The sequence below is a fragment of the Bubalus kerabau genome, chromosome 20 (assembly GCF_029407905.1).
Source record: "Bubalus kerabau isolate K-KA32 ecotype Philippines breed swamp buffalo chromosome 20, PCC_UOA_SB_1v2, whole genome shotgun sequence".
Classification (NCBI taxonomy): Eukaryota; Metazoa; Chordata; class Mammalia; order Artiodactyla; family Bovidae; genus Bubalus; species Bubalus kerabau.
In genome coordinates, this window is record NC_073643.1 from 55291963 (window position 1) to 55315661 (window position 23699).

General features: G+C 46.2%; 2 protein-coding genes across 7 annotated transcripts in view; one reads left to right on the forward strand and one right to left on the reverse strand.

Moving 5' to 3' along the window:
- Nucleotides 1-3117, forward strand: part of SLC6A20 (solute carrier family 6 member 20) — a 59189-nt gene extending 56072 nt beyond the window's left edge. For 4 of the 5 annotated variants that reach the window (XM_055557124.1, XM_055557120.1, XM_055557121.1 and 1 more), the window contains 2 exons: nucleotides 54-219; nucleotides 2595-3117. In XM_055557124.1, coding sequence (XP_055413099.1) covers nucleotides 54-219; nucleotides 2595-2744 — 316 coding nt within the window. In that variant the 3' untranslated portion in view covers nucleotides 2745-3117. Of the gene's footprint in view, nucleotides 1-53; nucleotides 220-426; nucleotides 460-2594 lie in introns of those variants that run through there. The other variant, XM_055557123.1, reaches the window with a different exon arrangement.
- A 7300-nt stretch (nucleotides 3118-10417) lies between these two features.
- Nucleotides 10418-23699, reverse strand: part of SACM1L (SAC1 like phosphatidylinositide phosphatase) — a 69801-nt gene continuing 56519 nt past the window's right edge. Inside the window, exons 13-20 of one of the 2 annotated variants that reach the window (XM_055557118.1) lie at nucleotides 23433-23527; nucleotides 19610-19748; nucleotides 17565-17634; nucleotides 17374-17446; nucleotides 16552-16645; nucleotides 16352-16444; nucleotides 14891-14948; nucleotides 10418-12269 (exon numbers count right to left, since the gene is read on the reverse strand). In XM_055557118.1, the coding sequence (XP_055413093.1) occupies nucleotides 12133-12269; nucleotides 14891-14948; nucleotides 16352-16444; nucleotides 16552-16645; nucleotides 17374-17446; nucleotides 17565-17634; nucleotides 19610-19748; nucleotides 23433-23527 (759 nt within the window). In that variant the 3' untranslated portion in view covers nucleotides 10418-12132. The remainder of the gene's footprint in view (nucleotides 12270-14890; nucleotides 14949-16351; nucleotides 16445-16551; nucleotides 16646-17373; nucleotides 17447-17564; nucleotides 17635-19609; nucleotides 19749-23432; nucleotides 23528-23699) is intronic. The other variant, XM_055557119.1, reaches the window with a different exon arrangement.

The following is a 23699-nucleotide window of genomic DNA, read 5'->3' on the forward strand; positions in this document are numbered from 1 at the left end:
CTGCCTCCAACAGCACGGGCTATCCAGACTTTCTCTCCCCGCTCTCCAAACAGATTTGAAAGCGACCTCAAGGCCATGACTGGACATGCCCTGAACTGGTACTGGAAGGCCATGTGGGGCGGCGTGAGCCCACTGCTAATCATCAGCCTCTTCATCTTCTACCTGAGCGACTACATCATCACAGGGACCCTGCGGTACCAGGCCTGGGATGCCGCCCAGGTACCTGCCACCTCGGGGGTCTTGCCTTGCCTGTCCAGAACAGGGGCGGTTATTTGTCACAACGGGGAATCATCATTCAGGTCCTTGCTTTCTTCAGTTTTTATTGGAGTGTGGTTGCTTGACAATGTTGCGTTAGTTTCTGCTGCATGACAAAGTCAATCAGTCATACATATATCCATTTTTTTTTTGCACTTTCTTCCCATTTAGGTCACCACAGAGCTCTGAGTAGAGCTCCCTGTGCTACAGAGGGAGGTTCTCATTAGTTATCTATTTATACACTGTATTATATATATGTCAATTCCAATCTCCCAATTCATTCCATCCTCCTCTCCCGCTGATACCTCATTGTAGTTCTCGTTTCTCTAGTAATTTGTGAAATCGGAGTCTTCTGCGTTTCCAAGTGTGGAATGTTTTGTTCTAGTTCTGTGAAGATGTCCTTGGTAGTCTGACAGGGATTGCAGTGAGGCTGTGGCTTGCTTGGAGCAGTATAGTCATTTCACAGTATGGAGTCTTTCAGGCCAAGAACACGGTAGATCTCTTTATCTGTTTGTGTCATCTTTGATTTCTTTCATCAGTGTTTTATAGTTTTCTGAGTACAAGTCTTTTGCCTCCTTAGGTAGGTTTATTCCTAGGTATTTTATTCTTTTTGTTGTGATGGTAAATGGAATTCTTCGTCTCTCTTTCCCATCTTTTGTTAGTGTACAGGGATGCGAGATTTCTGTGCATTAATCTTGTGTCCTGCAACTGTAACAGATTCACTGATTAGCACCAGTTTTCTGGTGGCTCTAGGATTTGCAGATGACATACGATACACAGAAAACAGGATCGTTTACCTTCTTTTCCAGTTTGTATTTCTTTTTCCTCTCTGATCACTGTGGCTAGGACTTCCAAAACTATATGGACTAGACCTACTAGTGCACAGCACAGGGCACTCTGTTCCGTGTTACGTGGCGGCCTGGACGGGAGGGGAGTCTGGAGAGAATGGATACATATGTACGTATGGCTGAGCCCCTTTGCTCTCCACCGGAACTATCACAGCACTGTCAACCAGCTTCACTCCAATACAAAAAGTTAAAAGTAAGTATCTCAGAAAAAGTCATAGAGTTGTGGACATAAAGGTTCCCACTACTGTTGTAGCAGACACTGCTCCTGCTCTCGGCATCTGGGAATTCATCCCTTCTGTGTGGACATGAAGTGATTCGTGAACTCAGAGCCAAAGTGCTTGCTGTTTCCTCAGATGTACAAGCTGTTTGGCTGGAACTCTGCAAGCTTATTATCAGTCTTGGACATTTTCTTAATTTCTAATTCCTAACAGAGGAAATAAAAAGGGGGAACAAAGTCATTAAGGGGGCGTATGCAACGATTTCAGAAGAATAGACTGAACATATATAATATACCCTTTCCCCGATTATGAGAGAAAGAGGCGGTTATAAAGTCATAGAAATAGTAATTTGAGAGGGCAATTTATTCTGTTTACATGGAAAAGAGAACACTAGTATCTTCATCTACAAATACAAAGCAGGTCTACAAAACAGCACCTCACATGAAGCCCCCAAAACAGGGAATGGGAGGAAACTGTGGAATAAGCACGGTGGGAGGGACGTCCTTGGCCCATTCCTGATCTTAGCGGAAATGCTTTCAGGGTTTCACTGAGAATGAGGTTTGCTGTGGGTTTGTCATTTATAGCCTTTATGATGTTGGGGAAAGTTCCCTCTTTGACTACTTTCTGGAGCATTTTTACTGTGAGTGAGTGATGAGCTTTGTCAAAGCTTTTTCTGCATCTGAGACAGAGAACATAAAGAGCAACAGACGCCTGTGGGCTGCTTCCCACAGCCACACTCGGCGCGGCGTCTTGGTTTACACACCATACGTACTTTGGTTGACAGCAGGCTCCCTCGACTGGAGCGTCCTCTGGTTCCGTGGTGGGAAGGCAGCCTTTGTTGGCTTTGGGGCCTCAACTGGTTTGTCATCAATTTTGCATTTAGGGAAATATCACAAATCCTACCAACTAAGTCCATCAACCCTTCTCTTGAGACGAGATCTGTGTTACTGGATTTAGTAGCTAACAATCCACATGGGGTGGTTTGAACTCATTAAATAAAATTTAAAATCCAGCCCTCTCTCATCTCTGGCCACATTCCCAGGGGCCACCTGTGTCTGATGGGGGGCAATCCAACGAGACAGCACTGGGCAAGGGGAGCCCCTGCCTTTTGGTGCCTCTGTTGCTGCCTTGAACACAAGCCTTTATCACCCATGGTCGCTCTTCACGGGGAGCCCCAAACAGCAAGCACGCTGCTTGTGTTCACTGAGGGGCACGGACACGCTCCTCCTCCCACCGGGGGGGGCGTCTCCTGACACTCGGGTTCTCTCCTCAGGGTCAGCTGGTGACCAAGGACTACCCGCCCCACGCCCTGGCCGTCATCGGGCTGCTCGTGGCCGCCTCCACCATGTGCATCCCGCTCGGGGCCCTGGGCACGCTCATCACACGCCGCCTCAAGCGAGGAGACACAGCCCCTGTGGCCTGAGAGCCGGGTGCCCCGGGACTGACACCGGCCGCTCTGTTCCAGCCCCTCACCCAAAGATGGGCACACTGGCTGCTGCCAGAAATCCCGACTCCAGACGCACTCAGCCTGCTGTCTTCTTGCCCATCAGGAAGGTGAGGAGGTGACTCCCTGATGAGGAGCCCCGTCCTGCCCACCAGGCGGCCCTGTGTCCCCTCCGCGATCCCAGTCACACCCCGCCACCAGAGGCAGGATTCCCACGGCGAGTCTGGAAGGTGGCTGTTTGATGGCAGCAAAGTCCAACAAGCAGGGCGCACTGTGAACTGAAATTTGACTTTATGAAATAAAATTTTAGCATTTTTTTTTCTGAAGAAATCTCAAAATGTTAGAGGGCACTCATTTGTAGAGAAGTTGGGAAAAGGAGTTTTCAGTGCCTAAGATGACAAATCTCAATGTCATCAGAGCAAAATGAGTTCTACTTTCAGACACGGTGACCCTGCAATCAACTGTGTTCTTCCCTGAGAGGATGGGCTGGCCACAAAGAAAGAGGGGCTTTGCTCAGGGCTCACACAGGAGGTCACGATTCCCTCACCTGCGGCCTCTCCACGAATAACCCCAAACCCCAGTGTCTCAGAGCCCTCACCAGCTGCCAGAGTCACTGCAAGGATGAAAGTGAAGCCAGCTTTCCCACAGGCCTAAGGTAATATTTGGACATAACAACCAGCTCTTTATAGCAAAGACCATGATCACAACTTAGTGCTAATTTACCTGTACATAAGTCTTCTAAAATGTAAAGAGAGGCTCTGTTTGAGACCAGTCTTTCTAAAGTGAAGACACTGTATTTATGACACGGCATTAGTCCACCATGCAAACATCTGCTTTTAACCTGTAACAGCAAGCAGGTCAAGCTCATCCTGACTTGAGAGGGTCCCTTCCTGTTCTAATATTCCTGAATCCCATGATCGCAGTGAAGCACAGGAAGGTTCTTTGGGTACATTATACAGACATCTTTAAAGACACTTAAACACTCACCTGGGACATCAGCTGGAGATGGCTTTTCTTTTAAAACTGTTTATTTTCATGCTATAAACTTCCAGCTTCACCTGATGCCCAGTTATAGAAAGACCATTTGGAGGTGTGGGGTAAGCTGGAGAGTCACATGTAGATCAATGAAGTTAGGACAGACCCTCACCCCAGATACAAAAATAAACCCCAAATGACCTAAAGACTAAATTAAATATAAGACATGACACCGTAAGACTCATAGAAGAGAACACAGGCAAAACATTCTCTTGGCATAAACCACACCAATATTTTCTTAGGTTAGTTTCCCAAGGCAATAGAGATAAAAGCAAAAATAAAATAGGGCCTAATCAAACGTATAAGCTGTTGCACAGCAAAAGGAAACCATAAACAAAACAAAAAGACAACCTATGGACTGGGAGAAAACATTTCCAAATGTTACTAACAAGGGCTTGATTTCCAAAATTTACAGATAGCTCATACAACTCAACAGCAATACAGCAACCTAACCCAACACTGGGCAGAAGACCTAGACAGACAGCTCTCCAAAGACAGCGTACAGACGGCCAATATGCACATGGAAAGGTGCTCAGCGTCAGAAACCATCAGAGAAATGCAAATCAAAACTGCAACGAAAACATCACACAGGTGAGAGTGACCATCACTGACAAGTCTACAAATAAATGTGGAGAGGGTGTAGCAAAAAGGGGCCCTCCTACACTCTTGGTGGGAGTGTTCACTGCTGCAGCCACCGTGGAAACCAGTATGGAGGCTCCTCACAAAACCAGAGTTGCCAGATCACCTAGCAATCCCACTCCTGGGCATACATCCAGACAAAACTAGAATTCAAAACGATGCACGCGCCCTATGTTCTCGCCAGCACTATCACAGCAGCCCAGACCTGGGAGCAGCCTAAATGCCCATCAGCAGATGGGTGGAGAAAGATGTGGCACGTATATGCAGTGGAAGATCACTGAGCCACAAAAAAGGACAAAATAATGCCGTTTACAGCAACAGGGATGGGCCTAGAGATTCATTCTACGCAAGTCAGAAAGAGAAAGGCAAATATCATGATGTCACTTGTAAGTGGAAGCTAAAACACAATGCAGAGGAACTCATTACGAAACAGAAACACTCAGAGAATCGACTTGTGGTCGCCAAGAGGGAGGGATGGTGGCCGAAGGATGGCCTGGGGGTCTGGGACTACTATGTACAGGATGGACAAACAGCACGGTCCTACCGAAGGGTGCAGGGAACTGTATTCTACATCCTGTGATAAACCGCGATAGAAACAAAAACTACTCGGCTTTAAAATGTATGCACTTACGTACCACATCTAGTCAGTCCTTTGAGTTCTCATCAGAGGGTTCTTCAGTGTCCAGACCCCTCAGCTATCAAGGCTTGAAGAGTGGACACACTCGACAGTAAATACACCACACACAGTCTGCTCCTACCACCTTACAGCTCGGTCCCCACCTCAGCCCTCAGTCACGATCCTTGCAACAGAGGCCACCCCTCTGGGCTTGTTCGTCAGCTGGGCGTCTCAGCCCCAAATGCCAGGGTCCTTAGCAGCGTGGACCAATTCTGTCCTCAAGCAGCACCACACTCACAGCGCTTGGACCTTGGTGGTCCTCCACCAGTGTCCCTGCCAGCCCGCCGGGTGCACTTAAAACTCCTGATGTGCGGGCCACCCCGTGGAACCTGAGAACCGGTGCCCTACTGGAGAGAGATGGGGAATGGGTCAAATGTTCAGGCACATTTACATCAAAAAGTCTGAGAGCACTTTTGAGCACGGAAAAGTCACTTCTCCAAAATAATTTCTGCTCACAAAAGTCAAACACAGAAGAACCATTATTATAGACTAACGTGCTCCAGATGAAACTGTCTCCAGTTTCAGTTCAGTTTTATCCTGGTTTCTAAGAACTGCATGAAGAGCAGAACATTTCACAGTCACCCTCTTAAACCACTAGTCCTGTTTCAAAGAAGCCTTTCCTGGCTGTTTTCTAGGGACTGCACCCGAGCAGTCATCTTGGCATCCGTCCACCCTCCTCCAGGAAGCTGGAGGAAGAAGGCACACTCCATCCCTGCACGCTCAGTGGCACCACGACATCAGCACCAGGCAGGGGCTCTGTGAGCTTCCCACTTACACTAAGCACACCAACTCCTAGGGCTAAAAAGTCAGGCAGGGAAATATTGTGTTTTTAGCCACTGTCATAATAAAACCCTAAACAAACAGGTATCTCTCTTGGTCTTTTTGGTCATTTATGGAATGTTGTTTTGAAACATCTCTAAACACAAGTTTTTCCCTTCATTATGTGAACATACTACCTAATTTTGGGAAAAAAAGGAAATAAAGGAACAGAGAATCTGTCTGAGTTCTCTTTCATGTTTGCTTCCTCCTATGCACTGAAGCCACACCAGTGCAGTAGTGTGGGAGGGTCATCACCTGAGAACAGGGTCAGATGGTAACAGAAAGGGCAGCATCCCAAAGAAAAATCAGGGAAATAATTCTAATTTGCTGGATTTAAGCAGAATGTGAGCTCTTCTGAAGTGCTGCAGAATCTTTCCAATCCTTCTGAGAGAGAGGTCCTGGGCAATCTGCCCACCTCAGGATCCCTTGTTGGCTGAGGCCACAAGAACCTGGGTGTGACCTTGGAACTGTCCTGGGGTGGAAAGGGTGTGTTACCTACTGTGTTAGATTTTTTTTTATAACTTGTTGTACATAAAAACTTGTGGCTATTGCATTTTATAGACAGAAAAGCTGGGGAAAAGAACTCACCCAACATTTTCTACCGAACATTCAAGGAAAGAAAGAGAGTGACCGGTTTAAAAAATCCTTTTGCAAGGCAAAAAGTGCATCTACAAATATGAAATTCTCAACCAGAACTTTCTGACCCGTCTCTTCAGGTCAATCTTGTGTCCTTTGGCTACTGCTCACGTGCAGTAGCCGAAGGACAGGATCCACCTTCATGGAGTCTGAAAACCAGCCCTGGGGAGGTTCTAGGGACAGTTCCGGTCCCTGGACTTGATCGCTGTCAGATTCTAGAAGGGAAGAGAAACAATAATAAATGATACGATCACAGACTGCGGTCTTTTCTAAAAAGGAAATAAACAAGCCTGGTGATGGTGTGAGAGGGACAATTCGTACTATCAAGTGGCTGAGGAGGAGAGGCGGGGCCTGAATTTTGGAGAATGAACTGTAGTTGCTGGAATTGCTGGAAGGTCCATCCAGGCAGAGGCAGTAGCCGTGCAAAGGCCCGCAGGGAGAAGGAGCAGAAAGGAGGCCTGCAGCTGGACTGGGGAGGAGAGTGATGGTGGGTGGGCTTAGGGAGCAGAGGGGGACCAGGTCAGATGAGGCCTGGTAGCCATGACAATGAGGTGGCATTTTCTTCAGAGAGCAGCAAAATCTTACCCAAGGGCCTTAACATGGGGCCCTGGGTCACCCAGCTGACACTGGAAGATCACTGGTAGCTGTGGAGAAGGGACCGGAGGGGCTATAAATGGGGGTATGAGTCCATGGGAGAGACGGGGTTGGGGTGGACACTGACATCACGAACTGGTGGGTCTGAGGTGTATTTTGGAGGGGAGAGTTGCCAAGACTTGCTTAGGGACAGGATGCATAGTTGAAAGGAGGAGACGGATATAATGTCACACTTACTGGGTGGATGTTGGTGGCATTTTCTGAGATGGAGAAAGCTGGGCATGGAACCAGCCAGTCTACAGAGTACAAATCAAGAGCCCTGGGTGGGGGGGGCGGGGGAGGGAAACACCTCTGCTAGACTGCATTAAGTTTGAGGCGACTGTGCATCAGGGGGGAATATGTGGTAGGCTGAACATTAGAATCTAAGCTTTGGGAAAGATCCAATCTAGAGGCATATTTTTGGGAATCACAGTATAAAGATGCCATTCAACCCGGGTTTCTAAACAGCATCACCAGGGGCGAGTGTGTACATGGAGAAGAGGGCTTAGGACGGAAGGCTACAAAAACCCCAGTGTTGCAGACACAGCCACGGCTTCCTTTCTATCCTTCTCACAGAAGAGGGGGTCTGTGTGCCTCCCCAGGCATCTGAATGGGCTTCTCAGTGCTCTGACCAGGGAACCTGGTGGAAGGGACGCCCTCTGACATCAGGCTTGACCACACAAGCTTCCACCTGGATTAGTGCACCCCTCACTCGGGCCGCCCAATGCTGCAGAGCCGCGTGGAGGCGCTGAGCGAACAGAACCAGTGGCGCCCGCCTCTGGCCTCCCTTGTGTAGCGCCAGACCAACCTGGACCAGGGAGACCAGCCCCTCTGTCAGCTGAGAAACCCCATCAGCGCCCCCTGGATCACAATCACCCAGCTGAGCTCACACCCAGCTGTGACTCCTGACTCACAACGCTGTGAGACTACGTTCCAGTAAGAGGAAACCAGAACATAGAGAAGACATCAACGGGTGAGACTGTGGAGTCAAGAACCCAGGAGGAGGTGTGCTCCCAAAAGCTCAGACAGAAGGACATCTCCAGGTCTCCTAGACATGACTGACGACCTGTACTTATTACTTCTCATCTCAGAATCTACACCTAAAGCCAACTGTAACAGGAGATCAATTTAGGACATAAAATGTACGATGGTATTTTAATGGATGATACTGTAGCTCTGTACAGCTAGAAAAATAAATACACAAAAGGCATGCATCATTGAAAATGGCGAATGAAGAGGAACGCCTGGGCCTTGGGCTAAAACAAAAAGGAAAGACAAAGTCATGCTCAGAATAACTGGTTAAAGGAAGTGCTAAGAACAAACAGGCCATCTAACCAGTTCAGCCAGGACCAGGGCATTCGTGGTGATAATTACATGTCACAACAACTCATTAACTGTTCTGCTCCCCGCAGTGAAACCCCGTTCATGGCGCCTCTGCATGATGTCCAACCCAGAGGACGGGAGCTGGACCTCGAGGAAGACCTTCCGCCTGTAGACTTACCTGGGCTTCTCAGCAGGTGTGTGCACGCGCATCCATGTGGTGATCTTAGCAAACTGCCGTGTGGATGAGAATCAAAAAATGTGCGGAGACCAAGTACAACACTCAAGTGAGGTCCAAATACAAATCCAAGCCCACGTTTCTCAACTCCAAGGCCAACTGATTGCTCTCATGCACGCCTTATCCAAAATCAATTTCACAAGATGCTCTGTAAATAAAAAAATCCCGCAGACCAAAAATTCTGGTGCTGCTGTGTTACACACACCCCTCTCTAGGAGTCCCTTTTCAAACCTCTGACAAGCCCAAGAGTTGAGACAACTGTGACTTTAATCTGATGTCTGCAAATGGCTCTCACCTCAGATCCCTACTGTCAAAAAAACAACAGCTATGAGCACCCAAGACTCGGGTTACTGCAAAACACCCTCCGGAGAACCCTCCGGCCCAAAGACTGAGGAGCTGGGGCCCCGAGCTCAGGGCAGAGCCAGGCCACCCTGCAAGAGGCATCAGAGTGAGGACGCGTTCTCGGCAGTGGAGAAGCCTGACGCCCCTGGGAGTGGAGGGAGCCTGCAGTCCGACAGAGGCGGTGCTGTACCACAGGGCGGGGGAGTGGGCAGGCAATCTGCTGCCTCTCCCAGGAACCACGCGGGACAAGAAAACTGGACCACGTGTCAGATCACAGCACACAGTCTCTCCCGGGCTGCGCTCCTCCATCCGGCACTTCAGGTTTGGCCACGCGACCTGCTCTGACCAATGAAATGTGAGCAGAAGGGGCTGTCACCTTCAAGTGGAAACGTCTCCCTCTCCTTCCTGCCAGGACAACTGGTCATGTTCCGCGTGAAGCTGTTCCATCACTGGGCCCCAGGATGCAGACGGCACGTCGCAGAGCTGCAGCAGACCCTTCAAGGACACACAGAAGCAGTGAGAAATAAGCCTTTTTTTTTTTTTTTTTATGCCCTTTAGAGCTGGAGGAAGCTTCCAGGTGGAAGCTTGTGTGGCTCATTTGTTACCTCAGCATAATCTCATCTACCTGGACGGACAAAGACCCTTTCCTTACTTTACAGGGAGGAAAAAAGACCTAAACGGTGAAAAGATCAAAATTATGTCAAAAGGACGCCCCCACCTTGGAGCTGAGCCATGTGGCCATACCCAGGCACAAGTGGTGGGAGCGAATGTTTGGTACATTCAACACCACTGAAAGTACACACTTCTTTCACCAAAAGTCACAAGAAAATGAAGAGAGAAGTCACAGACACCAACAGAGAATTCCTCTACAAACAAGTATTCCAACAAATCTTTAAAGACAAGCAATCTTACAGACAATTTAGAAGCCCCAAAGGCACAGCACAGGGAACACCCGATTCTCACCAGCTCTGAGTCACGACCTTGGATCGCTCCCCTCCTTCCAGGCTAGGCGGCCAGACTCGCAGAGAGGCCCTGCCCTGTACCCGCGCCCTGCGCGGTCCCCTCCCCGAGTGCGCCGACCCAGTGACTTGTTTCTACTGCAGAGAAGATGGCACGCGTGAGAGATGAGAGGACACTTTGGAGATGAGGTTACGGGCTTTGATGAACCAAACTGCCAAGACGGAGAGGCCTATGTGGCAAAGAACATAATGTTTTAAAGATGATAATGACCATGCGCTGCTTTGCATGATTGTTAAAATTCTGAAATAAAAAAGAATATCCCTTTGAAGACAAGGTACAGGAATGACACCAACATTAGTTAGAAAAGAATATGTCATTTTATTTTCACTTACAGATGAGACAGTACATGAATTTAGGAATAAAATCACTGTAGGTTTCTGAAATATTGACACCTCAAGGTCTAACACACCAACATTAGCCCATTCACTGCAAAACAGCCACATCAGCATTCAGATTTGGTCTTTGTCATGGTTGTTGAAATAAGTTCTTAATGTGAAATGCCCAGTAGCATCTGACGATCCATCACAGTAGACATAAACCGAGTTTTGATATTTTCTCTTTGGAACAAATGATGCTTATTTACAAGTCAAGAGTAGGCAGTTCTAATTACTTACCCTATTGTGAGTGTTAATGACTGACTGTAAGCTACAGAGGGTTTTCCAGCTATTATTTCCTTTAGAGTTTCTAAAAGCAACAACTCTTATTAATGTTTATAAACGATAATGTTGGGAAAAAAGGTGATGTTAAAATCAAGGCGCTTTTTAGAGATATTTAAGGACAACAAAAGGTATTACCATTGGGAAAAAAAAAAAACTGTACATATTTTCAACCACAACACAAATATTGCAGGAGTATTTAATCGAACTATTTTAAAATAGTGGCAATTACACTATCTTAGATACTTCCTAGTTTTTAAACCTCATAATTACAATTTCAATATACAGTTTCCGACTTATTAATTAGAACTATGCACAGCTTCTAAAGCGTATTTTTCAGGTTTATTTCTGCACATAAATTAAAGCTGTCAGTTGGTCCTTGATCTGGAGAGCGATGACTACCTGGAAGCACTGAATTTCAGACACACTTACTGATGCAACAAAAATAATCACAGAGTGAAAAGCGCCAACACTGCCGTGCGTGCACAAGCAGCTGCTGCCTCCAAGGGCAACACAGAGTTCGGCATGAGACGCGCTCAGGGACCTGCATGTCTCGAAGAAAGACCCAGGAAAGCACAGGGGCCAGGAGGGAGGGGCTGACCAACCGCGGCTGCTCCCACACCGGGGCAATCCTGAAGACCGAGGCGGCTTTGGACCTCTAGCATGAGGAATAGACTTTACATTCACTGATTTCATTTACACCTTTTAAAAAAGATAGAGTATATCTGACACTTTTCTCATCACACTTAAACTGCACAGTTCAAACTGACTGAACTCGTAAGGCGGTCCAACTAGAACTCGAGAGGAACACCTCCTTCCTGCTATGTAGTCATGGACGATTTCGTCCAACTATCTGATCTATGTAGGAGATTTACATGTTATGAACAGACTAGTTAGCTTATCATTAAGCTGTTAAGAAAAGTCCAAAGGTATATGGAAAAGTAAGCCTGCTAATAGCAACTGCTTTTACAGTGACCATAAACTGAGCTAGAAAAATAATTTCACTGTTTCAAATGAGGGAAGAAGCTAGATTTTTTAAACACATTACTCATTCTGCAATGGCTGATTAAACTGACGATGTATAGGTTCCTTCCATTCTGTGAGCTGAATTCAGGTTACATTTTAATTATAGACTAGCTTCAAATTATAAATATAACTATCCCAACAGTAAAGAGATCATCAAGGCAGTTAACACCAGATCAACTCTAAGTCATCACCCCACACCCAGCACAAGATGTGCTCCTGGATAAATGATTTACAAAGACCTCAGCTGCCGTGGAAAGCGGGTCAGTAAAGACTCCAGTTCTGCATAATGGAATCTTCCAGGCCAAGCCGCTTTCCACAGACACAAATTCAGTCTATCTTTTCTTTTTGGACCAATCTGGGAGCATCAACAAAGTCTTTGCCATTGTAAAGAATAATAAAAAATGTTCCGATGCTTGCGACTCCCCAGAAGAGCACATAGGCCAGTGTTTCTGTCCAGGTGTCACCTGTTGATTTTAAAAAACAAAATACTGATAAATAACAAGCCATTTTATTGACACTAGTTCCAGCTTTCAGCTGTTTAGCACATCTTGACAGCATTCAAGTTTACAAACACATCCAAAGGAAAAACGTAAGAACTCTCAGTTAAGGTTTGAACCAGTGGTTCTCTGACTCTGGCTGGCTTGAGAATCTTCTTCAGGGCTGGAAACAGTGTCAGCTGCGGGGCTCATCCCCAGCCCGTGTGCTTTGGCAGGGCTGAAGCAGGGCCCCCGAAGCTGCATTTCTCAAAAGTTCCCAGATTATGCTGATGCTGCTGGTCAAGGGACTACATTTGAGAACCACTTGACAACACTTCCCTGGTGACTCAGACATTAAAGAAGCCGCCTGCAGTGCAGGAGAGCCGGGTTCGATCCCTGGGTTGGGAAGATCCGCTGGAGAAGGGAATGGCAACCCACTCCAGTATTCTTGGGCTTCCTTTGTGCTCAGCTGGTAAAGAATCTGCCTGCAATGTGGGAGACCTGGGTTCGATTCCTGGGTCAGGAAGATCCCCTGCAGACAGGCAAGGCTACCCACTTCAGTATTCTGGACTAGAAAATTCCACGCACTGTATAGTCCATGGGGTTGCAAAGAGTTGGACACGACTGAGCGACTGTCACTAAAAACCAAAGTAGGGGCTAGAAATCAAACACTGTCATATCGAACACCACAAAGATCATTATGTTACAACAACTGACATCAAAGATCACTATCCACAGCATCCAGTCCATCTTCACTTGTGTAACATTCACATTTGTACAGTTGCTAATTCTGACAGCTCTGGGTTTTAAAGCTCTTTCTGGATAAAGAGAAAGGCAGTTCCTCACAAGTCCACCCTGGGTTGCTCCCCAAAGGGATGACCCATTTGTTCCGGCTGAGTCTCGGTCCTGGCATCCCTGCTTTTGCAGATGCTCTATAGGGAAATGTGCGTATATAAAAAGACCAAGATAACAAAGCTAACTCAACAGTGGAGTGGCTCCCAGAAAAGGCATCCACTGGGCAGTGTGTTAAAGAAAGAAGTCAGAGGACTGAGGGCATGGACTGAACCATGAGCAGCACAGTCAGCTGGTCCCTCCTTTTCCTCCCTGCCCCGAACGTGACACAGGCCCCCGTCCCGGCACACAGCGATGCTGCACTCGAGACGCCCTGGCCTGTTTTCATCCTGTGAGAATTCTTACATTTTCAAACAGCTGCAAAAACAGTGTGCAAGAGAGACCATGTGTAGCTTGCAGAATCGAAAAAAATCATTGTCTGGCTCTTTTCGGAAAACATACGCTAACCTCTGCCCTAGAGTAACAAGGAGGGCAGCTCCTTCCTGTGTCGTGACCACCTTCACTGCTGAACACTCGGGGATTACAGAGACGAACAGGTTCCGAGCCACCCCTGAAGAAGCTGGCAGAATTAGTGTGGGGGGTGAACAGGAGGCCTTAATCCAGGAAACTTTTGCTGAGGGCTTCCTGTATCCAGTATTCTTGCCTGGGAAATCCCATGGACAGAGGAGTCTGGTGGGCTACAGTCCATGGGGTCAAAGAGTCGGACACGGCTGAGTCAACTTAGCACGCACGCCCTGTGTCCTAGGCACAGGAGGTAAAACAGTAAGACAGGTCTCTGCCTTCAAAAGGCTGCTGATGCACTCAGAAAGATGAGCAAGGATGCAAAGCATTACCACTCTACCAAACTAGAAACACCACGGGGTGCTGGGACAGCACGGAGCAGAGCGCCTCCCAAGATGAATCCCCCAGTGCTTACGCGGTTAGGAGAGGGAAGAGGGAGGGACACACCGCGCTGCGGAGCCCAGAAAGGGGGAGCCGAGGTCTGTGCAGGGGAGCCTATCAACCCAGCGGCGCCCTTCAGAGTGCCCGCGGCTGCACCTCCAGGCAAAACACAGCACCACAGGCTCATTCTCAGAGCACTGAACAGTACTAAATAAGCAGTTAAGGAACTTAACCCCATTAACTTAGCGACACAGGCAAACACTGAGAGGAAAAAGAAAACCAGCAACACTCCTGTCTGTTAGCTCAGGTTCCTAGGCAATGCTTCTATTTAAATTTAGTAAGTAATGTATTAATCTATAATACTATTGACTTGCCCAACAATAGGTGGTTGGCTACATAAACTATACATCCATCAACGGAATACTTTGCAGCCATTCAAAATAAAAGACATGGGGAAATATTTATACTGCTCAGTGAAAAAACCAGTACAAAAAAGTTTATAGGATCTGCCTTCTGAAAAAAAAATACATACCTATAAAGATTCAAACATCAAAATGTTAAGAGTAATTAGCTTATCTCTGAAAGGAAAGGTGATAACATTTTCTTTTTTGTCTAAGTGTATTTTCTGTAATTACTATGTATTACTTTGGTAATGAGAGAAAAAAAAAAAAAAAAAGAGCTCAAGTGGAAAAAAACACACTATCAAGCTACCAAGTATACTTTCCTTCCTGTCATCTAAGGACTCACCTCACCTGCTCCCTTTACTCATTCAGTTTAACAGGGACACACCATGTACTGAGCAGGCGCAGACTTAAGATGCTGTACAGGAAAGGTCAACATTCTAAAAGATGAATGTGAAATCAGTGCAGACTTACCAGCCATCAGCAAACAGATAATGCACATGGAAAAGGCAACAACCATGATGATAGGCAACTGGAAAAGGAAAGAGAGAGAGAAACCATCACGTAAGATGCTAATCGTGGCTGTAAAATCAGCTTTCCCTGAAAGACAACAGAACCCGTCTGCATCTAATACACAAAATACCTTTCTTTCAGAAAACGTCATTAGAGTTTTGATCATAACTGCCCAAATCTTCAAACAGATTAAAAGATCTGAAGAAAGTGGAGGGAAGTCACCCAGATGTGTACTCAGACTCTAGGCCCCCCACTCCAGGACACCCTGCCTGCTCGCATGAAACCCCAGAGAGGCTCTTGCAAAGTCTGGTGAATGAGTCAGAAACGAGAGACGTGTCAAAAACATACAGATTTCTACATCACAAGTTTGCCTCCAGCAATCAGGGGGAGCAGAGTCTCCCTGAAATGAGAGACCCTCACAACTGTTCCACGTCTGTGCTTTCACTTAAACAGCATCTGCAGCTGGACATCTCAGTGCTTCCGCGTCTTGGCTATCATAAACAGCGCTGAGATGGACGCCGGGGTGCGTGTCTTTTGGAACTGTGGTTTCTCGGGGCATATGCCCAACAGCGGGGCTGCTGGGTCATATGGCAGATCGTTCCTAGTTTTTTAAGGACTGCATGCTTTTCTCCATAATGGCTATGCAGGTAACATTCCTGCCAACAGTGAAAAAGGGCTCCCTTTCCTCCACATCCTCTCCAGCATTTACTGTTTATAGATTTTTTAAAATGTGGTACATATATACAATGGAGTATTACTCAGCCATAAAAAAAAAGAACAAATCTGAGTCAGTTCTAGTGAGATGGATGAACCCAGAGACTGTTCTACAGAGTGAAGTCAGAAAGAGAAAAACAAATACTGTGTATTAACCCATATATGTGGAATCTAGAAAAATGGTACTGATGAACCTATCTGCCGGGCAGGAAATACAGATGGAGAGGACGGGCATGTGGGCGCAGTCGGGGAGGGAGAGGGTGGGACGAGCGGAGAAAGAAGCACTGATGTGCACACACGATCATGTGTAGGATGGAGAGCTGGTGACGAGCTGCTGGGAGCCACAGGGAGCCCAGCCGGCCCTCTGTGCTGACCTGGAGGGGGCCGGATGGGGAGGGGAGGGAGGCGCAGCAGAGACGGGCTTTATGTATAATTATGGCTGATTCACGCTGCTGTACAGCAGAAACCCAGACAACACTGTAAAAGGTAACAAAACAAAACAAAGGAGCTGCAAAAGACGGTCAAGTTTTAAAGAAGAAACATTCCAAAGTTACCCCACTCTTCTCCCTGATCTTCTCCTTGGGGCAACCTAAGTATTTATATTCCATTTAGAACAACACATAATGTTTTACGTCAATGGGAGTTGGACCATCTGTACCTTCAGTCACAATGCTATTAACAACTTAAAAAACATAAAAGGTTTCTTACAGCCAGGAATTTCAGATCTCTTGGAACACTTAAAGGACTATGAGATTCTAATTCATCCACTGAATAGTTCCCAAGAAATAAGTCTATGGAATCCTAGAAGAGAAAAAAAGGAAAATAGTAACTCCCAAATTAGGTATGGGGAACAGTACAAAGATACAGCCACCAAATAACCACAAATTAGCATCAGAAAACAAACTTACTTGTCTAAATCCATCAGAAAAGTTGTTCTTGTAATACCGTATTAGTGAGTTCCAGCCATCCATTATAAGTCCCAACTGAGTTCTCTTCCCAGTTCTGGTTAAGTAAGAGTTTTAAGTTAAGTTTTGAGTTACAGATTTGCATATTAAATTCTCACACTGTTTATGGCTAATAAGTACGTGGTATGGAGATAAGTAAATTATAAAGATTTCTTTTTTACAATTCCTGTATAAAGGAGACATGTCACAAAAGAAAGCAGTACTGAGTCCAAGAAATGTGCATCCTCTTTCTAAAGCCTTGCCACAGTAGACACAGAGGAAACATGCTCAGTTCCCCTTGCAAAGGCAAGAAGCAAGAAGAGAAACACAGCCCAGGCTAAGTGGTATAAAGCAAGCAGACTAGAAACCTTATCTTGCTCCCAGGGAATCCATATGGCAGAAAAAGACCCAACCACATCTGTAACAAATTCACAACGTTCCAACCTCTCACTCCCCAGTACGTTCCTTGAAACCAGCCCAGCATCACGCGGGCACAGCCCCAGGCCCCTCCCAGACCTGCTGCAGGGCCTGGGGTGAGTCCGGTGCACAGAGGTGGCTGAGAGGAGCCGAGGCGCCGTGGCGCTCAACCCCACTGTGCACCAGGATCACCCAGGGGCGCTACGAAGCCACCGGTGCCTGGGCCTCCTCTCCCCCGAGTCCCAGCTTGACGGTCTGGAACGAGGCCCGGGCACCAGTGGGCACTCTTGGGTAAAAGCTGTGCGAGCAATCTGCCAAGCACCGGAACTGTGCAGCCCTGGACTGACGCGATTTCAGCGCGCGGCTTGCCTGGTAAAGTCCGTCTTCAAGGCACCGGTTCCCGCGTACTGTTTGGCACAAGCATTTGCATTGTCAGCCCAGGCTGTGGAGGGGGGAAAAAAGGAAAAATCAGTTAATAATCACTGACAACCAATGCTCTAAATCCAAAATATTTAGTTCAAAATTTGAATAACCTTGCCTCTGTTCAAGAAATGACCTACCATTTTTGTAAATCTTCTCAAATTCATCTTGTTCTTCAAGCTTTTGTCCCACATGCAGAACTCCTAGTCTCTGGAACAAGAATCACACCCGTGTTTACATGCTACAGATTCCAGCACATGTGATTTAGAGCACAAAGCATAGTCTCCACCGAGTCTCATGTGGTGCTGGCTTCAGCCAGGAGATGTTTTCCTTGTACACGGGGACCACAGCCCTCTCCTGCTCAGCCCGGCTGCAAAGCCTCTCTCTGGGCTCCCATCCGCCCACAGCCCCTCTCTCCCGAGCCCCAGACCACAGCACCAGCGGCAGGACTGTGTAAACCCAGAGACAGGGGCAGAGGTAAAGGCGGGAGTATGCGGTCAGCGCTCCCTCCTTCCGTGCCACCACCCCCAACCTCCCACCACCGGGACCCTCTGCCCGCCTCACAATTCACCACCCAGGCTGCTGACTCCACACTTACCCTAGCCGGGGCCTTTGAGAACCAGAGGAATGCTACCTCCCTCCCTCCCTCCCCACAAACTGCACAGAAGCACAGCCCTTTGCATGTCATCTCACAGGACTCGGGGCAGCCCGAGTCTCTCCATGGACTCCCCTTTGGAGCTCAGACCACAGATTAGGGACTCCTACCTTGGTCTTTGTTTCGGGCCCGCAAGCCTCTTAGAACCACTATCCTCACTGCTCGCCTTGGATGAGCCCTCCCTCACTCCCCCAGCACAGGGCCTGCCCACCCCGGTGACCGGCCCTCTCTGGAAGGGGACAGGCACAGCTGGAGGCCCGTCAGCGGGCCCTGAGGCTGGAGAGGCTCCTGCCCGAAGGCTCTTTGCAAGTTGCGGAGCTTGTATAGGACTGTTTTTAGCATGTAAATTAGTTAAATACAGATTACAGAACCCAGTCCAATAGATTTCTGTTAACCAGCCTTGGAAATAACCAGTCCCGATATGGTTTCTATGGAAAAATATCCTCTGAATTAAATCCATCAGACTGACAAGGACTCAGTATCACACAAGCTGGAGTACTCAAGGGCGGTGAGCACGCCTTCAGGATGAGTACGTGAGGATTCGGGGAGGGATTTTACTCCACAATTCTTCCCCAAGTTCCACAGAATTGCCATAAACAAAGACGAATTCTTACAAATGATTAAGGCGGAAATCATTTGGGATGCATTCTGTTTGCTCCCTACAACAAACAGCACTGCAGTCTGGAAATCTAGGCTGTATGTATTTTTAACTCCATATATAAACAAAAGAAACTATTTATACCTACTCTTTCTCAAAAACACAGTCACACTGGTGAAGCAAAGCTGTGTCACGAGTATTTCCCTGGGTGTTAACATCCCTTGCCAACAATAAAAGAGATACAAACAAAACAACTTAGAGGTGCTACTCGGTACCATTAGAAAAGAAAACCTTCCTCGATAAAAATAATGCTACCAAGATTCTTCTCTTATTTCTGGCTAGTGTTAGGGGTAAACTGGTGCAACCCTCTTGGAAAGTATGCATGCATGCGAAGTCGCTTCAGGCGAATCAAACTCTTTGCAACCCGCCAGGCTCCTCTGTCCATGGGATTTTCCAGGCAAGAATACTGGAGTGGGCTGCCATGCTCTCCTCCAGGGGACCTTCCCAACCCAGGAATCAAACCCACATCTCTCTCGTCTCCTGCACTGGCAAGCAGTGCCGCCTGGGAAGCCCCTTGGAAAGTAGAAATTCTCTTTAACCCAGAACAAGTTAACTCGAAGGAAATAATTCAAGCTAATGATATACACAGGTGTATTCTCTACAATCTTATCTATAAGCCAAAAATGTAGCAACCTAAATGGCTTAGTGAATTACAGCACAACAGTACAACTCTTAAAAAACTATAATGCTAGAGCAAAATAGCAGACTTTAAAACTGTATATACACATTGACCGCGGTCACGCACAAATTATACCCATGGATGCCAAGACACAAAACCACAAAGAGCTGGGTTAGGGCGGGGGCATATGAATGTGTTTTATTATTGGTTTTCAAAAATTGTTTACTTAATAGAAGGAAAAAAGCATGTGCACCTGAAGCTGGGCCTGAAGTGAACGGCGAGCCAGCAGACTCTGGATCACGTTGGTTCTGTCCAAACAGTCCATGCAGTTGCTGCGGAACACGCCCTCCTGGGTACTCAGCACCACGCCGGCTGGGTCTACTAGAAAATAACTAAAACATATTTGTATAAACACTCTCATACCAAAGCCAGCCAAGCGATCTTCCCAACCCAGGGATTGAACCCAGGTCTCCCACGCTGCAGGCAGATTCTTTCCCAGCTGAGCCACAAGGGAAGCCCAAGAATACTGGGGTGGGTAGCAGGGTATCTTCCCCACCCAGTAATCAAACCAGGGTCTCCTGCATTGCAGGCAGATTCTTCTATGAGCTATCAGAGAAGCCCTCCCACTAAGGACAGTCCTCTTATAACACAGGTCTATGTCAGAAACATTATTAAAGCCGGTAAATTAAAGGACAGACAGGAAATGTACAGTTCAGGTATATTTGATTACCAAGGACCAAAGGAAGTTTGAACAGAACAGGCAAGACAGACTCTATCTCAAAACAACTGCAGCATCAAGGTCACTTCACCCAACAGATGTGAAAAAGGAGTTGGGAGTATTGTAACAGATGCAATGGGCAACACCACGTCTCCCCAAGGCCGAAGAGGGCTTCCTTTGATGTAGTGCAACTATGACCCGCTCCTCAGTCCCCTGGGCTGCATCACAACTCCCTGAGTTGTTCATTAGAAATGACCATGCTTGACCTTCATTTTTAACAAAAAACTCAGAAATAAACTGAATAAGAATCTCTGAGGCAAGGATTGGATATTGTGCATTAAAAACATTTTAAAATCCCTTCTTCAAATGGCTAATATATGCAAATAGTACACAGTTTATAGGGTATGATAGGGTATTATTTGAAAAATCTGTTTTACTTTCTCCCCCGAACCACCCAGATGTCTGCACTGGAGCCAAACACAGTTACCAGTTCCTGTGGTTCCGTCATTTTTAACAATACGTTCAGAAAATTCTATGAACCCCCAAATTTTACAACATATAGTGTGGCGGTGAGGAGCGTAGACTTTGCCAGCAAAGTTTGCTAGCCTTAGTTCCTAGGCAAGTTACTAGCTGTGTAATTTTAAGTAAATAACCTAATTTCTCAGAGCCTGTATTCTTTCATCCACAAAGTGGAGATGGCAGCACCACCAACAGGCTGCTCTACAGTCAGTGAGATCGTGTATAATGCGTACAAAGCGCTTGGCAGAGGGTATGGGATGGAAAATACGATGAATACTAAACAGTATTAAATTAACCACACTAAAATCAAACAGTGAAGGGGAAATACAATAGATTCACCACAGGCTAAAAATCATGACCTTAAAAAACATGGGCTTAATGGATTTCCCTGGCAGTCCAGTGGTTAAGACTCCACGTTTCCAATGCAGGGGACACAAGTTAGGTCCCTGGTCAGGGAACTAAGATATCATATGTCAGGACACACACACACACACACACACACACACACACACACACACACACACAAAGACGGCTTAAAAGAAAGTGTTTAGACTAAAGATATACAAGAGGTTCATTCCAAACCAGTGAGGTTCAATTAGAGTATGTATATATAGAGTGCATGTGAGTGTTGGCATCCCATTCAGTTCAGTAAGTCGCGTCTTGACTCTCTGCGACCCCATGAACCGCAGCACACCAGGCCTCCCTGTCCATCACCAACTCCCGGAGTCCACCCAAACCCATGTCCATCGAGTCGGTGATGCCATCCAACCATCTCATCCTCTGTTGTCCCCTTTTCCTCCTGCCCTCAATCTTTCCCAGCGTCAGGGTCTTTTCAAATGAGTCAGCTCTTCGCATCAGGTGGCCAAAGTATTGGAGTTTCAGCCTCAACATCAGTCCTTCCAATGAACACCCAGGACTGATCTCCTTTAGGATGGACTGGTTGGATTTCCTTGCAGTCCAAGGGACTCTCAAGAGAGTCTTCTACAACACCATAGTTCAAAAGCATCAATTCTTTGGAGCTCAGCTTTCTTTATAGTCCAACACTCACATCCATACATGACCACTGGAAAAACCATAGCCTTGACTAGACAGACCTTTGTTGACAAAGTAATGTCTCTAGTTCTTATAAATACTACATATTTTATAAATATTACTTCTTAAACTACAGAACAAGTCTAAGAGATAAGTATTATTATCTCCACTTTCCAGATGGAGAAATCAAGGCTTGAAGATAACTAACTTGCTCCTGTTCACATGGCTAATAAGAGGCAAACTGAGATTTCAAACACTCTGGGTAGGGCCCCAAAGCCCAGATTCTTTCCACTTTCCCCCAAATCCCTGAGAACAAATGTACAGAGAGGTCTGAACACCACAGTTTCGTGAAAGGGGTCTACTGTCCCTGTGGAACATGGTGACTGCAATGGACACAGATTTTGGTGTCAATCTCTCCTTCTTTCTTAACTCTTGTGGGGCTGCAATTAACAGGTGAACTCAAGGAAATATCCCCCGACAATGTTTCTCTACACCCCAGTAATGATATAGGTCAACCCCTCTACACTAGCTATGCTCAAAACAAAACCTCATGGGGAAGGGGTGGGGGTGGGGGAAAAAAAGCAGATTAAACTAACTATAGCTGGGATTACTGGAGAAGGAAATGGCAACCCACTCCAGTATTGGTCCAACCCACTCCCATTCCAGTACTCTTGCCTGGAAAATCCCATGGACGGAGGAGCCTGGTAGACTACAGTCCATGAGGTCACAAAGTCAGACACAACTGAGCGACATCACTTTTCTTTCATTACCAATAAGAGACTCTCCAAGATTTTAAAAAACATGAAACAAAATGTTGTAATTAAAGAGTAGGCAGAGGCAATTCTTGGAGAAGGAAATGGCAACCCACTCCACTATTCTTGCCTGGAGAATCCAATGGACAGAGGAGCCTGGTGGGCCACAGTCCATGAGGCTGCACAGAGCTGGACATGACTGAGTGATTTAGCAGCAGGTATTACTTAATATGTATAAAAATATTTTTTTCTTAAAGCTGAGCAAATGACTATAGGAGAAGCTTTACTATGTTACCATGAAACTGAAATTCACACAGTACATTTGGCTTGCCAAGATTAGAACTACAAAGGCAAAAACAAAATAAGACTAGTTTCCAGATTCCTACTTCTGGCTCTAAAACAGGTCAAGACTGATATGCATAGAGTACAGTCCATCTATGAAGCCACACAGTAATTAACACCTTAACACACATAAGTACCATAAAGATATTTAGACCCTTCAGTCCATTATCCTGCCCTGAAGAATTTAAGAAACAATTTAACAGAAGTAAAAATACATTTATACCCAGGGATTCACTGAAGCACAGTCTTTCAGGGGAGGAAGAGAAAAGGAAATGAACCAGATGCCCAATGTGAAGAAGAGCGTTTAGCTAACTGTGCTATGACACAGTGGAACACGGCAAAGCCACTACATGCTAACATTACAGTCTTGGTAGGCTAATGACAGAAAGTAATAGAACATTTAGTGAAAAGAACTGAACATAAAACAGTAGCAAACTATCTTTAATTGTGTAAAACTTTGTAAATGTGTAGAAGATAATACATAAAAATATGAAAATACCTAGACTTGGGTCATTTTTAAAAATTTTAAAATACTTAAAAATCACCAAGCCTAATCTTTCAGGAAAAAAAAAAGAAAAGAAAAATGAAAACAGACCAGTCGTATGAACCTAGTGAACTATATGTGTAGGTCTGCTAGATAAGGCATAACATATGTGATTAATGTATGCACCTATCTCATCCCTCAATTTCCACAGAGAAATAGCAGAACTTACCTTAATTCATCTTGCATTTCTGCTACCTGATCCAATAAAATACTTAGCCGATCCCACCTCATATTTTTACATTCCTTATGGAAGTCAAAGGCAATGTACCTAACAAAACAAAAGATATTCAGAAACTGACTAAAAATTAATCATTTTTTCTTTCATAAAACCTTCATAAGCTGATCTTCCTCTCTAAATACATTTCACCTAGGAACATACATTTACTCTGGGTTTACCACTATACCTACACACACACAGAGGCATGCACAGATATGC